The sequence below is a fragment of the Nanorana parkeri genome, unplaced genomic scaffold, assembly GCF_000935625.1.
Source record: "Nanorana parkeri isolate BGI_ZX_2015 unplaced genomic scaffold, ASM93562v1 scaffold112, whole genome shotgun sequence".
In the NCBI taxonomy this organism is placed as follows: domain Eukaryota; kingdom Metazoa; phylum Chordata; class Amphibia; order Anura; family Dicroglossidae; genus Nanorana; species Nanorana parkeri.
Window position 1 is genome coordinate 1913080 of NW_017306380.1, and position 17848 is coordinate 1930927.

General features: G+C 43.4%; 1 protein-coding gene across 1 annotated transcript in view; it reads left to right on the top strand.

Moving 5' to 3' along the window:
- The window catches only part of TANC1 (tetratricopeptide repeat, ankyrin repeat and coiled-coil containing 1), a 93132-nt gene extending 79717 nt beyond the window's left edge, over nt 1-13415 (top strand). The window contains exons 17-23 of the mRNA XM_018553164.1: nt 1182-1305; nt 2960-3140; nt 5512-5630; nt 7842-7933; nt 8719-8865; nt 9902-10002; nt 12080-13415. Of these exons, the coding sequence (XP_018408666.1) occupies nt 1182-1305; nt 2960-3140; nt 5512-5630; nt 7842-7933; nt 8719-8865; nt 9902-10002; nt 12080-13406 (2091 nt within the window). The 3' untranslated portion in view covers nt 13407-13415. The remainder of the gene's footprint in view (nt 1-1181; nt 1306-2959; nt 3141-5511; nt 5631-7841; nt 7934-8718; nt 8866-9901; nt 10003-12079) is intronic.
- Nucleotides 13416-17848: the final 4433 nt, after the last annotated feature.

Genomic DNA, 17848 nt, shown 5'->3' on the forward strand with positions numbered 1-17848 from the left:
GCACAGGGAGTAGCAGGGCCGTGTGAGCACAGGGAGTAGCATGGCAGTGTGAGCACAGGGAGTAGCATGGCAGTGTGAGCACAGGGAGTAGCATGGCAGTGTGAGCACAGGGAGTAGCATGGCAATGTGAGCACAGGGAGTAGCATGGCAGTTTGAGCACAGGGAGTAGCATAGCAGTGTGAGCACAGGGAGTAGCATGGCAGTGTGAGCACAGGGAGTAGCATGGCAGTGTGAGCACAGGGAGTAGTATAGCAGTGTGAGCAAGGCACAGGGAGTAGCATGGCACTGTGAGCAAGGCACAGGGAGGGGCATGGGAGTGTTAGCAAGGCACAGGGAGGAGCAAGGCAGTGTGAGCAAGGCACAGGGAGGAGCAAGGCAGTGTGAGCAAGGCACAGGGAGGAGCAAGGCAGTGTGAGCAAGGCACAGGGAGGAGCATGGCAGTGTGAGCAAGGCACAGGGAGGATCTCAGTAATGTGACAAGGGTACATAGGGTGACATAAGACAAACAGACATCTCGTCCAGAGTCAGGAGGGACCACAAAGAATTTTGCTGTGTGAGGAGGTCAACCTCAAATGCAAGGCAGTGTGGGAATCACAGAAGTTACTGAACGGAATCACAAAGGTTGCAGATTTAACTGTGGCTGGAATTGTCCCTATTTTGCTTAGATTTGTATTCCATAGATGAGACTTCTCCGGCTTATTTGGGATCTTAAAGCATTGTATGGTAATAAATGTCTACGTTCGTATATACCAGGTGTTTTTGTTCCCCTTAGTGATCAGCCGAGTGTTATCTTTATCATCCAACCCACACTAGAGAAATGACAGCTGAATTTGGGATGCTATAGGCAATACAGGCATTTTATTTTCTTAAAGCCTTCAGTATATTGTCTGTTTGTCAATATGTCAGCTATATCCTGCCCTTGGTAAGGTGCCCTTGGTAATTTGATAGCTGAGCCATGTAATCCTCATGGGTACTGTTAGTCTGTATTTAGCACTGTATCTAAGACTGATGAACCTCAGGGAAACACATGCATCATAAACCCATTTATTTCTATAGAAACCCATCCTTGGTTAGTTGTGTCCGACACGCAATGCTGAGCAGGGAGCAGGTAACTGTACGAGTGATGTTCCCGTCCTCCGGCCTTCCAGGTTTTGTGCCTCACCATCTCTCTGTCTCTGCAGGTCGCCAGGCTTCTCATGCAGCATGGCTGTGATGTAAATCTGATTGACAAGCAAGGCCGGACTCCCCTCATGGTCGCTGCGTGTGAAGGCCATTGTGGTACTGTGGAGTTTCTTCTGTCCGAGGGTGAGAAACTGTCTCTGAAGTATAGAAATGGAAAGCTGAACAGCAGTACCATAAAATCTGTAATCAGCTGTGACACTAAAATTTAAGAGCGCCATGGACTAAAGGAACAATAGGATTTATGATTGGACTAAAATGGTCTTTAGAATATATATTTATATATATGGTTTGCATTTATTTTGAGAACACTACTGATGTTCACAAATTGTTACATGCTAAAGAATAGGTACCTTCTTCAGCATGTAACAATTTGTCAACATCAGTAGTGTCTCCATGCCAAATATTGGGTATAGCTCTACTAACGATCTTTCATTTGTGTGTTAAGAAATTACTATTTCACTACCTTGAAATCGCTACTTTAGCTGCTAGTAGAGTTTGTCTCATGAAAGCACCCATTGACATCCTGTATCTCTGGGGTTTTCAGAAGTGACATCAAAGTTGCCATGGCCTGGCGCTCTGCTCCTTCTGCTGCACTCTCTGCAACATAAACTACTGTACATGCATGATGCAGCATGGCGTCCCATCTGCTGTATTCGTTTCTGAGCCCTTCTTGAAAATATCTAATAAAAAAAAATATTGTCAGGCCGAAACTGAAAATGACTTTTTTTTTTTTTCCCCAAACTTTTTAAAATGTTTAAAATCATTTTTATCTTTTAATGTTTTTACTTTACTGTCATGGGCTCTGGGGGAATATCGGGGGTCTAAACAGATCCCTGATATTTCCCTTTTAAAATAGAAAAAGAGATCGAGGACACAGAGTACTAAATCTCTTTTGCAGCCACTGTTCTAAATGAACAGGAATCCTCTATACTGAGTGTTCCTGTTAATTCATAAACTGTGACGATAGTATGTTACTATGTCCACAATCATGAATGAACAGGAAGTGATGTAGAGTACTTCCTGTTCATTCATACATGGGGACACAGTAAGCGTACTATGTCCTCAGTTATTTACAAACACTTAGCGATCAGTTCTGATCACTGAATGCTGGTAACCCACTCTCCATCCTACTTTGCTGTCACAGGAGGCTGAGCGGCGCAGTGCGGGAGGAGAATTGGGCCTCCTGTGACAGCTGTCTTCTCCCTGCACTGCCCAACTCAACCTCCTGACAGTTTCTCCCCGCTCTGAGAGGGGAAGCCCAGCCTCCTTGAACTGCATGGCTTCAGAGAGCTTCATTAACAAGAGAAACACTGCCACCCCAGTATCCAGCACTTGTGGCCACAGGTGGCTTTTCCTGAACCCTCCATGGAGAATGTCTATAAGAATGCTTTCTCCAACAAGATTTTACTTCAATGGATGTTTGCTTTTACAGCCATGTGAGCCTGTTTATTTAAGCTCTGTCCCTGTATGATGACTTTCATCATCTGCATACTTGTTCTGTGTCAGTTTCTCAAAGTGCAGAAGGAAAAGGTCTGTATGACAAGCCGACAACTAGCTTTTTTAGTAGCAGGAGGCAACAGTTCATGCCAGGCAGCATTTATGTTCTTGTCAGAACAGGTTTCCATTAGAAAGCAGTGATGAATCTTCAAAGCTTTTGCCTGTCCCAGGACATCTAGTTTTTCTAGAACTCTGTCATTGAAGCTGATGACCGTAAGGGTAAATGTGACATCATCTATGTAACCTCCTTTGTTTTGTGGGGTTTTTTTTCCCCCCTTAGGTGCAGACATCGTTGCAGTAGACAAGGAAGGGTTAACTGCCCTGAGCTGGGCCTGTCTCAAGGGTCACAGATCCGTGGTCCAGTGCCTCGTAGAAAGAGGCTCCAGCATTGACCAAATGGACAGGAACGGCCGCACACCTCTGGACCTGGCTGCCTTTTACGGAGATGCCGAAATTGTACGTTGAAGTATTAAATATTTAAACGATACAGATATGTTGAAAGGTTCACTTGATGTATTATCCTTCCAGCTATGTTTAAGCAACCTTCTGGTGTTATAAACACGGGGCCGCTGCTACTGAAATTCATATCTAATCTTATATTTACATAGTGTGCAGATGCCAGCCGCTTTATTCCTTCTCTAATAGGTCCCATTGCATTAAAGATGCGCGCTGTGCGTTATAAAGAGGCCTCCCCCTTCCCATGTGTTTGTAGATAGTAGGATGAGTACAGTCTTCTCTTCATGGAAGTTTATCTTTGCTGGCCAGCGGAGGGGGAGCAGCAGATACTATGCAGAAGACCTCATTCCCTGTGCTGACATCACACATACACAGCTCTGAGTAATTAGGACAGTTACTATTAAGCCCTCCCTTACTGTTGTTGGCACGGACAGGTGATAAGGAGTGGAATTTTCAGCGTCTTTTCATAAATCTACACTGGATATATTTTGCTTGTTGCGTGTTTTGATAGATATTGGTCTTAAAGGAGAACTATCAGGTGAGTGATTTTCACTCAGCCTCATAGTTCGAGCCAACGTTAGACAATGAAACTGTCACACGTCCGCTCTATAGATCGCGAAGTGAGTGAACACAAAGCGTCGCTCGCCCACTTCTCGATCCTGTCCCTGCAGAGAGCCGTGACTGTCACTCACGGCTCCCTGCAGGGATTCCCCTCTCCGATCCTCTAGCGCTGACTGGAGGAACGAACAGTGGAGGGGGCGGGTACAGCTGGCTCCCCTCCTAAATAGGCAGAGACAGCTGTCAATCATACAGCTGGGTGTATCTTGGCAGTAATGTCGGGATCCATTCCGGCTGCAGCGGGCTCAGTATACCGCAAGCTACTGAGCTTTAGGTCATGGGAGGACGCTATTTTATGTCCTCCAGTGACCATGAGGAGAACTATGGGGAAAAACACTTACCCCATAGTACTCCTTTAATCTTTCCATTTCATGCCAGCAACAGATATTTTGGATAAATCCCAGGAACCCAGTAGCTGCATATCTTGAGAAAATTGCTTTTATATCTGTTTGGGTTACTCTCCAGTTGTATACTGTTTTACTGTTTTTGTTTTCTTGCATTAAAGGGTCAGTCCACCAAAAGAGATATCTTAGCTTTGGGTGGATGGTGGTGGACTAGAAGAATGCACAACTGGGAATTCATTATTTTACTGACAAGTGATAAAGGTTGCAGGAAGATTCTGAATGTAGAGCAAATTGTCCTCCTGTGTGGACACCATTCTGTAGACGCTAAATCCACATATGGGCCACACATTAGTAGACGCTGACAAAATGTAGAGTGCAGGAACAATGATGACCAAGCAGTGGAGGGGTAGAGCATTTACAGCTTAAGGTAAAGTGTATGAAAAGCCAAAACATTATTATTTCGTTTTGGACAGAGTAGGGTGTAGTTAAGGCCCTTTCTTTTCTGTTTGGGAGAGATTTCACTTTCTATCCCATAGACAAACAGGAAGTGAGAGGAGAGCTCTCCATAGCAAAGATATATATCTCTCTTAGACAACAGTCAGGTTTGCCCATTGGAAGGTTTCCTTTTACAGTACCTTCTATTCCTGTGCCAAATCACAAATGTTGGGTTCTTCATTAGTTTCTGTTACAGAGATTAAGGCCACCATGACGCATTGAAGGGAAGAATCTCTCCAGCAGTGACACCGGCAGAAATAAACACTTGTCAGAGGGTCCAACCCTTCCACATTTTATCCAAAATGTGAAAATAGAGTAGTTTTGGTTTTACATACTCGTCTACCAAGAGTTGGCTATCTGCTACTCAAATACCCAACTAACTAACTCTGTCTTTAACTGTGTGGAGATCTTTTGACATCTAAAGATTGTTCTCTGTTTATCCAAAGTTATTATTACTAAAGCTGTCACACACATCACAATCTGATTGTTCAATCTCCAGGTCTGCCTAATTTGAGTATAGATTATTTAGATCACATGCGTTAAACTCAAGGCCTAGGGGCCGAATCCGGCCCTCCAGGCCATTTGCTAGACTTCTACTTTCAGATCTAGGTATTAAGTTATTACTAAAACCAGTGATAATGGAATGCAGAGGCAATTATGATAAAGATTAGATACATTTATATAGTCTTACAGATACCTTTGAGGGTAACCATAATACATTGTTTGGATAGGCCCTGGCACTATACAGTATAGATGCTGGTATATCTAAAGGAAATTTCACAGTCCGACTGTAATGTGTGTTGCCGGCTTCACACAGATCTGCAGTTACTTTTAGATGGTATCATATACTGTATAGGAACTTATTGCCTGCTCAGATACATTAAACAATGCCCTTACATTGTATGTGATGTTTAAAACTTTTTCTGATGTTCATGATTGAACATGTCGATTACAGTGGAATGCGTCCGTTGGATCGAGCCATAGGATGCCGAAACACAGCCGTCGTTGTGACTCTGCTGAGAAAAGGAGCCAAGCTAGGTAATATGTTCTGTTCACCCCAGCATGGCGCAGAAAAGGGAAATGTTGAAATTTGTTCCCTTTTGCTATGTTAAATGTACCATTGAATGTGTTTTGTGATATCTTTCAAAGAAGCACAAAAAAAGGTTGATCCTGCCAGAAATCAATGTGAGTTGATAAGATCCTGTGATGACTGTTATAAGTTACATTGTCCCAGCTCTCTCTGTGTTCTGTAGTCCTAATACACTTCCAGTCCTAGGGTGAGGACACTGCACTTCGTTAGGTACAGTATGCTAAGTGAAGGTTGTCGCCCTGACCGGAAGTGTGTTACTGGCAGGATCACCAGGTGAAGGTGAAGGACTAAAAAAATGAAACCTAATGCAGCCGCCATATCTAAGGAGTACTAGGCTGCCATATATGACATCTTTTCTGGGTATACATACCGTTTAGAGGCCATTCCAGGTTACATGCAATTCAGTTTGATTGTTTGAAATACGCCACTATGGGGCACCTCACACACCAGCTGAAAGTTGAAGTTATGTTTGCAGTGGGAGTGGCGGCTCTCTGAGCTGATGGACATGACGGGAATTTACTTGAATGAGCTTCTAGGGGGAGAGAAGTCAAGATGAGTGTCTTCAGTGGTACAAAGTCAAGGCAGTAGGTGAAGCAATGGCATGGTGTCTGCAGAACTGCATCCTATGAAGTGTTGTTTCCCTTCTTATATAAGCAGCCATAGAGCACAGCAAGGTGTGTCTGGATCACAAGACTTTGCTCATTCATTTGTAAATCTTTTATCAGAAGATGAAAGCTTTTTTTTTTTATCAGCCTGGCTGGAGTGCTTGAAAGTAGTCACTCCTTGTACAGCTATATATACCGTATATAGTAGTGTGGTTGTAGACACAGGGCAGCACAAGCTCCTATATTGTCTCATTACTGTTTGTAACAATATATTTCATGACATAAAGTGTCACTTGGAGGAAGCTGATGTCATTTTCCTGTCCTGCTGTCTTATTGTGTCAGACACATCTGTTCAATCTCGCTCTGCGTTCAAGGAAGCGGCGAGCGTTACGCTAACACATGATTTATATGTGAAGTAATGGTATGGAGGTCACTGCGTGGTACGCTCGCTCCTTTTAGACTTTGGACTATTATTGTTTGTGAAGTTTAAAGAGACACTGCAATCAAAAATAGGAAACCATGTCAAAAGTATGGTGTACATAGAAGAAAAGTAATTCTCTCAGGTCAGCTTTAATAAATACCTGTCCAGCCTTCAAACCTGACTGTATACTAAGGCCTTTTAAGAAATACGTTCTTATCAATAGTTTTTAGGCAACTCTCAGTAAAATGGAAATCATGGAAAATGTGCATCTGCAAAGAAGGTATTTGGTGTTCATCTCTACCGCTGCCCGCATTGCCAGTTGCTGCTCTATTGCAGAGAAGCTGCTTCTGGTCTGACACTTCTGGGATTGTAGGGTTCCTGGCACCACCACACACTGCCATTCCCCCCAGTCGACCCCAACATGACTACAGAACATAGTAGGTGCCGGCGGGAGGAACCACAGCATATGGGGTTGGGGCAGGCAATGAGGAACCTGACAGTCTCGCATTTAGGAGACTCTTCCAGCAGCAGCTTCTATACAGCAGTGATGCGGGCAGAGGTCCAGGTATTAAACATATTGTACAGCGGTACCTCGGTTCACGATCTTAATTTGTTCCACGATTCTGGTCTCGAACCGAATCAAACTGTGATCAGACCACAATCTCGACTAGAGGAAGCCACGACCATGTGTCAGAGCGGGGAAGATGGCTGCGGTTGTGTTCGTCACCTCGTGTGGAGTTCATGAACGGAAGCAAAATTTTGCCGAACTTCCTGTTTGCGAACCAAATTGTTCTCTAACAGAAGCGTTCGTGAACCGAGGTACCACTGTATTTGCAAGGGACTCGTTTTTGGCTGTTTCTATTTTAGTGACAGTTTCTTTAAAGTTGAGCTCCAGGCAAATGGTTAAAATACTCCATACAAATGCACATATGTTCACATTTCTACCTACTGAAGGATGTGTCATTTTGACCTGCCATCTTGTCATACACACCAGTCATAGACCCTACCGGCCCTCTTCTAGATTAAAGCTGTATATCTCCGAGCATCCTCCCCTTCTGTTATTATTTCATTAAAGCAAACATTGAACGTGTTGAAACCTTTTTTACACATTTTATTGAACTTCTATCTTACAGGAAATGCAGCTTGGGCGATGGCGACTTCTAAACCAGACATCTTGATCATTCTCCTGCAGAAGCTAATGGATGAAGGCAATATCTTGTACAGAGTAAGTTCATTACTGATTCAGTGATCTGTTCATGTGTTGTATGGGTTTAACTATACAAATAAAACTCACAACACATTAAATAGAAGTATTTTTTTTGCATATTGAAGATATCTCTATACTCACCGAATCTTTTATACCTTAACATTGCACATGTAGGTAGCCATTTTTTGGGCACAGTCAGCATTCCTAAAAATTCAGTCCGTTCATCATCAAGTGTAGTTCCTGTGTACCAGTGATCTCCGTGCTGAGTAAATCAACCCACCTTTATATCGCATCCCTGCTTAGTTTGTAGTCTTAAAATAGATCTTGTGCTTGACTCTGGTGGGGAGATTGTCCCTCCCTTTTTCTCCCTGGGACACTAGGGGAAAAAAAGTAAGAGGATCTGGTGTCACTGGGGCAGGAAGCCACCAATTGCAACAAAACCCTAACGGTCGGTAATCTTTTCAGACTCAACTAAAGGAAAAAAAAGTCTGTTGTCCCCATTGACACTCTGTGCCTGGCACAGGAAGTAAGGAAAGATGTTTCCGGCAGGGAGAGTGGCACTAACCCTTCCCTGCTTGTTCCAAAACTAGAAGAAAGCTTTTGGTTGAAGTTTGGCTTTAAGCACAGGCAGCGTCTCCAGAGAAGTGTTTTGATTCTGTTTGCTCCAATGGACCATAGAACATTATCAGATTCAGCCACACTTCGGTGTTGTCCAGGGCTGGAGCAGAAGTTCAGGTTACATTTTGGGCCAGTTAAGTAAATATTCACCCTTCCTCACTGATTGTTGTTCTTGTTTCCCGCAGAAGGGGAAGATGAAAGAGGCTGCACAGAGGTACCAATACGCTCTCAGGAAGTTTCCCCGGGAAGGTTTTGGAGAAGAAATGAAAGCTTTCAATGAGCTGCGTGTGTCCCTCTACTTGAACTTGTCCAGATGTCGCCGAAAAACAAATGTGAGTAGAGAATAATGTTGAGGTTTCCCAAAGAAAGGTTGGATGTTTTTTGTTCTGCCCCGCACCCCCACACTCTGCCCACCATGACCCTTGAAAATGCCAAGTACTTCCGGGTATGGAGGAGCATGTGACCTCATCCCGTTCCAGTGATAGCACAGTTCCCAAGTGGCCAGTCGCAATGTCCAAGCACTGTTACATGGAGGGGTTGCGGGTTCTTAGCCCTCCGTAAATTCCGAAAGTGAACTTTTACAGTTCTTTTCTCGGGTCTCTGGAAAATGAAGTGGGTGGTGGAGGAACCTGAGAAAGGTTACTTTCAGCGATGGGGGGGTGGGACAGTTTCAGTCTGCCCTGAATGGGCCAAGAAACAAATCTATTGTTAGAACTGCTAATCTAGAGAAGTAATCCAGACAATAAAAGAATTGGCGATGGTACCGATACACAGGCATCCAGTCATTTTCAGCTATGGCCAGGTGTGATTATCCTAGGGTGAATAACGTCAATGATTATACAAGGACAACATATATACATGTAATGCAGCCATCATCCCGCAGCATTCCTTTCTATATCCAGCAGAGTATCTGTTAGGGACAGCCCAATACAACTCCTCAGACAGGAATTTATTTGGGCTTCAATAATAAACTGCTGGGGTATTTTTTCTGTCCTAATACTGGCAAACCCAAAGTTTTTTTTTCTAAAGTGGGGTCGTGCCAATATAGTTCTCCCTCTGGAAGGGCAGGTGAAGGTCATGTTGCTTGTTTTTCAGGAGGATGCAGGTACAGACCCTCTTCGTTCACAGGATCCCTCACCTAGTGTTTGTGTTGTGAAGGGGCCTCAGGTACCGTATCCTTGTACCCCAGTGTTTGATACTTGCCGTGTTGGCTTTGTACATTGCAGTGATGTACTTATAACTCTTACTGCACTAATATGTATTTACTGTTCATAATCTGAGAATAACATTGTTTGGCATTGACTTGCATGGACCCAGAATGAGAAGTACAGTCCGTCAACTTATATTGCTATCTGTCCCCTTGTATAGGACTTTGGCATGGCTGAAGAGCTTGCAACCAAGGCACTAGAGCTGAAACCAAAGTGCTTTGAAGCTTATTACGCCAGGGCAAGAGCTAAGCGAAACAGCAGGTAAAGCACCTTTCTTTTTTTGTTCAGTGAAACTCCAGTTCTCCCCGTGTGACTTGTATGAATTGCAGGGTTTTTAGAAAACATTTGCAGTCCTGTTTTGGAGATATTGATGTAAGCAGAGCATTTATCAAACCGACTTCTAAGCTGGATCAGTCACTTTGCTAAAGTAAGAAAACCAACAGCCTCTGCATCTCTTTACTCTGTAGTGGAGATGAGCTCAGGTTCGGAGTCCTTCTGAACCCAGATGGGACCAACCGTCAAATCACCGGCAGGCCAGGGCATTTCCCACTCCACAGCTGCACATAAAGGGGTGGGATATTTGTGCTGTCCTCATTGGCTTTGTATGGCCATATTCGGTCAGTCATTGACCATGTGGCTATATAAGGTCTGTGATGTCACAGCATCCCGCCCCTTTGCTTAGGTGCAGCTACGGAGCCGCAACTGATTGGGCGGCAGCAGAGGGAGCTTCCGTCCAGGTTCAGAGATCTCTGCAATGCCTTTTGCAGGGGATATGTGTCATTTTTTAAAAATTCTATACAAACTTATGTAAGTGATCCAATCTCACCAGCAGGAAATAAGAGTGGTGGGTGTGCTCTGTATTAGAGTACAGAATGACCCGCTTACTTTTTAGAAATAGCATCTGGCTGAAGAATGGAATGGAAAGGATATGTTTTTTATTCATATAATGAATGGTTTTGTATATGTTTTATGTTTACCAAAATTGTAGTTTTCCTTGTTTTAAGTCTGGTCATCCAATTTATTTATGTGCGAGTTGGGGTAAAATTTTAGCCAAGGTACTAAAGTGCTAAACACCAAAAAGTGTGGAAATTGACTCACGCAGTGCGATTTCCCTGGCTCTGTTCCAGCCTGAGTGATCCTGCTTATCTCCTTAGCAAAGCCATTGCTGAACCTTTACTTATGTGGCTGTCATGCTGATCCAGTACCTTCAATACACTTTTGAACCGGTGACCAAAAAAAGTATGGAGAGCTGGAGCTCTGGCTTCACTTGCTGAATGCTTGTTCTAGATCCATGACTCTCTGAAATATTGATGCCAGTGACAGCCAGTCAAATAGCTTTTTTTTGTTAGACGGTCAGCAGTTGCGGTACTCTGAGTAAAGGTTTTCCTTAGGCCCCATTTACACTTGTGTGGTGCATTAGGGCAGCATATTCATTTTGAATGGACTGCCATCGCACCCCTGTGTCTTTAAAATTGCCCAAAGAAAGGTTGGATGCATTACCACAATGCAAATGTGCGATTCGGTACTAGAAATCCTAAGACGGAGAGCAGGAGCCTAATGGCTGCTGCAGGAGTGTAGACATGGAGCTTAGGAGCAGAGTGTGTCACCATTGGAGACTTGAGAGATAATAGTAGCCCTTTCCTGTCTCCCGCACATTCTAATTGGCCAGTAAGCCAACATATCTTGGTTCTGGTTTATTAGCAATATAAAGAGGGTGTGACTTAGCAATATACCCCCAAGACTCACCCAGCATTGCGCAAGCTTTTTGAAGCTACTCCAGGTATGTTCACTCACGTTTGGGTGCCTTCACTTCATACCTGCAGCAGCACTTCTGTTTTTGGTCTAGGGAGAGAGTTGCTTTAAGTGATGTTTAACCCCTTCATGACTGAGGCCCTTTTTTCATTTTTTGCACCCATAGTAACGGAAAAGCAATCAAACAAAATCAAGTTGTCTTTCTTCAGTATAATGTTACTGTGACCACAAGGGTCATACCAGTAACAGTTTGGCATTTGGTGCTCGGCTTGTTCATGGTTTCTCATTGTTGTTCTGGTACCAGAAAAAATGATCACAAAGTTCTTTACGTCATTTAAACGTTATTGTATGTTTATGTAGACTGGGTCCTTTTGTACAATTTACTAAATAAAAACAATGTAAATGAATGGAAACGACTGTATGATGACAGCAGACCATTCTTCATTCTGTCTAACCTGCTTTCATCATGAAAATGACTTCTCTTGAATGGTAATTGTTTGTTTTAAGAGAAAAGTACTAATTGTACAAATGACTTCCTTGTGTCTTTTTTATTACCAATTCATAAGCTTTTGTTTTCCTTTTACAGGCAGTTTGTTGCTGCTCTCGCTGACCTAAATGAGGCTATGAAATTGTGCCCCAACAACCAGGAAATAAAGCGGCTTCTATCCCGTGTAGAAGAGGAGTTCAAACAGCATCAAAAGAGCCAACAGCAGAAACAGTGCCAGCCGCCTCCACCACCGAGCAATGATTCTGACCAAGAGGATGAAGCTCTGGAAGAAACATTGGACAATCATCTGAGCCTTCAGGAGATCCAGGAAGATGAAAGTCCTCCTTCAGACAAGCTCCCGGCAAACTCAAAGCCACAGGATGTACCAAACAACCACAGAGCTGCAGAATATATTAACCAGAAGTTCCATTCTGAATCTTCTGAGGAACATCAGGCTAAAAATGTATGCCTCCAACAAGCTCTGGTGCAAAGGCCGACAAAGCAAGCACAGATAGTAAAAACCAACCAGCACATGAATTCCCTGCAGTCTATATCTAGATCTACCAATAGTTTTTCTGCCATGAAAAACCAGTCTTCCACTCTGGCGCCTCCAAGCCCTCTTCCTCTAAGACCATCCTCTAACCAAGCCAGTATGAGAGGTCCTAATGCAGATGGGAAGCATCCTGCGTCTTCTGGAACTCACGGTTCTGCTTACAGTGAAAAGGTTCCTTCAGTTCTTGCCATCCACAGACAGCCTGGTGAGATTGTCCATTCCTATAAGGCTTCAGGTTCCTTTGTTTCTAAAACTGCGGAAAGGTTTGTGGGATTTTCTGCAGCCCAAGAAAATCAGTTTGTTTGTAAAGAAAAGCCAACAGCAGTAGCAGAGACCAAAAGAATGGCATCCCACAGTTTGACTTCAAGTAGTAGTTTTTCTGAGGGTGTTAAAGGGCCTGATGTGCGCAGCAAAGAAAATAAGCCCAACCAAATTGTAAGTGCATCAGTGGACAACAGACCGCGAAACATACCCTTCATGGGGATCATCGACAAAACCTCCAGATCCTTGCAGCCGACTGTTCCGTCTGCTCGTAGTTGGCAAAACCAAACCGACTTAAACCCCAATCCTCCGGGGACTGGGTCATCTGCAGGTTTTGAAAAGTTCACTGGTAAGCCGGCAACCAATTATGGAAATAAAAACAAGACCATGCCAAACGTATTTGGAGGGAATACTCACAATGGGGTGGTATACTCGAAGGACTTTGAGGATGGAAAGTGTCAAACGTCCAGCCTTTCTCAAGAATCCAAGGCTGTTGCCCAATCATACCAAGAGGCAATGCTGAGGTCACAATCTATCTTGGCTAAAGACTCCAATTTAGGCTCAATGTCTTCTACAAAACCAAAGCGATCATTCATAGAGTCTAATGTGTAACAAGACCAGAATTTGGGGGTTCTTTTGTATGTTTGTTTCAGGCTATTACTAGACTACTAAAGGTCCGCTTCTTCCACCTCATCCTTCCTACAGATGTTTACTTCACTTTACTGGTAAACCTCCGAGGATTGTGGATCTGCTCGGCAGTAAAACCTGCTAACAGTCTGGAATGTAAACTACTTTCTAAACATCATTATGGGAGGTATTTTTGCTCCTCTACAAACCCATAAACTACAACACTGGTTGGGTTTCCGGGAATATAAATTGTACTGGATATGAATTTGGAGAAATGAGAAAAAGCCCAAAAAAAACCCGGGAAGGCTGCTGGTCAGTACATTTTGGATTACAGTGACTCATTTGGAATTATTCATAGGAAACCGATCTATTACTACAGACAGAACCAATGCACTAGATTCCTCATGTGGGTCTTTCACTGCCTGGCGCAGATAAGGAACTTGCAGGAACCCTGGAGGACTCTTCATGTATTAGTTCTTTGGAACATTACCGACAGATGTTACTCTATGTACAAAAGAAAACACGGCTCTGTATTTTGTGTGGTATGATCCCACATTCTCCTCATTATTAGGATACTCTGTGGGCAACATGTAACAACATTCACAGATCTTCATGTACTGTACCATGATTTTACTTCAGTCAAAGCAACATTTAACTAGTTTGCAGTACATTCCACTGCTTCATTGTACAAGTGGTGCACCAAAAAGAAGTGATGCAGTACAGAGCCATGAGTCACCGTTGTGTGTGCCAGCCTTGAATTTAGTCCTAGACCTTCCTCAGGAACACAGCATGTGCAGTGGATGATGGTGCAGTTGGATGTAAATAATGGGACATGCCGTCTGCCAGAATTCTTCATAACTGGAATGTCAGTGTTATATAACATTACAGTGGTGCCTTTAAAAACTCTTTGTATTGGATTAGCCATTATATTGATGAGATTGTTTAGTCGGTGCCTTATGCTATGACTGGGAATGTAGGACGGGGATAACCCAAAATGTGAGAGATACGAATTTCCAAAGACTGGCGAGTGGGTTTTAATGGTAACTGAAAATTGGATCCTCCATAACACAGGTGAGGAACTGGCTCATTCTTATTGGAACAACAGACTAAATATATAGCCAGATATTTAAAGGGAGCTTATCGGCCTGAACATGAGGAACAGCAGACTACATAGGGCTGCTTTAAAATTTGTATTTCAGTCACTTGTAATCCAGGCCAAAGGCAAGTCAGTGATCTTACATTTCTTCACTGCAGGTATGCAATAAAATCAAATATGTTCTCTTGTCAGCAAGCTCCCAGTGTTAGATTGACCGCACTGTGCAATGCTGTAGAGTCTGATTAGCTCACAAATCTTGCCCCCGCCTCATCACTTTTTTTTTTTATCCTCCTGTGTACTGGAACATTCAGTTCGTTTCTGAACTGAGGTCCAATTTTAATTTCCTGTGAAGCCCTTTGAACGTACCATAGGCTGCCTCCAGCACATAGGGGGACGGGTTGGTTATGGGATTTATATTGTTGTGGTGACAAGAGTACTAGCCGGCTTCCTACTCAAAGTCTAAAAGAGGAAGAACACAATGTAATCATTACTTTGATGCCGGGGATAATTGTTTGGTATGCAGGTATCGGATACTCCCTGAAGGGAATGTATCAAAACTGGAGCAGCTGTGCACGGCAACCAATCAGCTTCTCTCTTTCATTTTCAAATCTTAACTGAACAAACTGAAGAGAGAAGCTGATTGGTTGCCATGCGCGGCTGCTCCAGATTTTGTCTGCTCCAGTTTCGATAAGTTCCCCCATTCTGTGTATCACTAGGATGCCAGAAAGAGGCTGCTGATGGTTTGTCAGGTTAGCTTCCTGAATTGTCATCAGGCAGTGTGACAGGGAGGGGCAGTGGGTGTGGCCTAAGACTTTAGAAGGAGGGGTTATGTTGGGAGGCAGGGCCTACATTTACATACACCATTACCTGGGTTCAATATAATTGTTATATTTCTCTTCAGTAGTTTTGAGCAGCGTTTTAACCTTTTGTACTTCTGTTTTGGTCAGCAAAAGGGTTCATATGGAAAATGTGGATCTTCTATAGCTCTGAAAATGTATATTTGACAGGAATATCCTAATCAGTTCTATTTTATACAGGGGAGTCCCATTAGGTAAGATGTAACATAATTTATGACATTTTCTATAAAGTAATCAGATTTAATAGTCGCGTGTATATATTGTATAACCTTTATTATTATTATCGAGGAAAAGTGTTGTATTGAAAGCCGGATGCGCCATGCCCTGCCCATCAATGTAAAAGTGACATGGCCAGGCCTCGGTGGACTCTGTCCTCTCCAGCCAAGGACTCCTAGCAATGGGAGCGCAGCAGATATAGATTTTATTTTTAATTCAGTGCATGCGCTCTGCAGCCCATTGGGTTATAATGGGGTCCCATCTATCCTATTACATACATGGAGATGGGGGCCACCACTATAGCAAAGGGTGCATCTGAGGTCTGGCTAGTTTTGGGAGGGCCTGGTACGTTTCTCTTTCAATACCAAACTTGTCCTTTAAGAACTCTATACCTAGCCATATCTATAGCATGCATGTTTAGGCTTCAGCCATGCTGGTTTTTGCACTGGGCTAATCTACAAACAATTATATGGCAAATATCAATTCTGGCAGTTATCGCACTTTACTCTCATTTTGTATAAACACCTCTAAGGTGCTATTCTAGGAAAGAATTGTAAATGGGCGGAGAAATGGTACCATGAGACTTCATGAGATGTATAGGGGGAAAATGGTTCTATATTTTGGAGTTTCAGCTAGGATTTTGGCCTAGTCCTGGTGGGGGAACCTTTTTATTGTTTTGGAATGGCTCAGTGGTGACGAGCTCTCCCTGTCAGTACACAAATTGCAATCTTGTGGATACCAATTGACCCGAGCAAAATGGTTACCTTTACGGTGCTTAGGTGACTGGTTCTCTTTAAGAGGACTCTATTTATATGTTCTTGTTTCTTAAATATTTCAGCATTACGGTTTAGGGTAAACGGAAATGTCTTTGCATTCTCTGTACATACACACAACGTTTAGGTTTCCTGGCAACTTTGAGGCGGAACGTACTTGTAGTGGGGTCTGGTCAATGTAAAAAAAAGATAATAAAATGTTAACAAGACATTCACAGATATGTTATCGTGTCCCCGTATAGCTTATTTATTTTTACAACTCTTTCTCTTCATTTGGCTGTAGCTATCTTTGCACATCTACTGTACTTCCATACGGAATAAAACAACCATTTTATAGAATGACGCTGTTTGGATTGAATTCTTAGGTTACTACAGACCTTCCGATGAACTTACACTGCTCACCCAGTGGAGAGGATGTACTGAAGGAGAGGAGCATGTGCACTTAGCTTGGTCTAAGCAAAATGTTTAGGTGTTGTTTGTAAGGCGATGTATTTTTTTACTTGGCTTAGTGAATGAGGTGAAGCAAAATAAATATTCACTAGGAAAAGTGATCTTGTTCTAGGACAGGGGTAGCCAAACTCCAGCTGTGGTAGAACTACAAATCCCATAAGGCATTGCAAGATTCTCACAGAAAGAGCTGCATCATGGGGATTTGTAGTTTCACCACAACTGGAGGGCCAGAGATTGGCTACCCCTGCTCTAGGAAATCAACACTAGTTAATCCCTACACTTGCTGAACAGTGGAAAAAAAACCTAGGAGGGAAGCCTCTTATGGGAAGCTGCTCAGGTTCTAGTTCACTTCCACAAGTATATAACCCAGGAGACAGAGACTGGTGTATTCTGGGAAGTGATTATTGGAAGAAGAGAACTTGTCATTAATTCCTATGCCAAGCTGATGGAGCTCGGGGGTGGGGGTGTAGTCATAGCAATTCTCTACGGTAAAGGTCTGCATTTACAGATGCACATGTTGGCCCGCTCTTGGATCTTTGTTAACATTGGAAGTGTACATTAAACAAACATAATGCTCTTGTCCGCCCCCCAAAACCTGACCACTCCATTGCAGTGCACATGTAATTTTGCACCTTAAAGGAGAAGTATTGTAAGAGTAAAATGTACTCTGCCCACTACTCAGAACCAGCGGGGGACACTGCAACTGTCACACACAGCTCTCTATACTGCAAGCTGAGCTCTCGCTTAGTTCACGGTCTTCTTCCTGCAGAGGGCAATGATTGTTGGTCATCACTCTCCACAGGCATTCCCTCCTCCCCTCTGTGCTCCTCCAGTGCTCAGGCATATACAGGGGAGAGGGCAGGCAGAGTCAGCTGTCAATCAGGCAACGGGGGGATCCTGACAATATTGTCTTCCCGGGTGCGGCGTGGCAAAAAAGGTTTGGCTTTACTTCTTTTATAATGAACATGACATTAACAGGATCAACCAACATAGTAATACAGGGGACTGTGGGGCCAGAGGAGAGAGTCTGCCCAG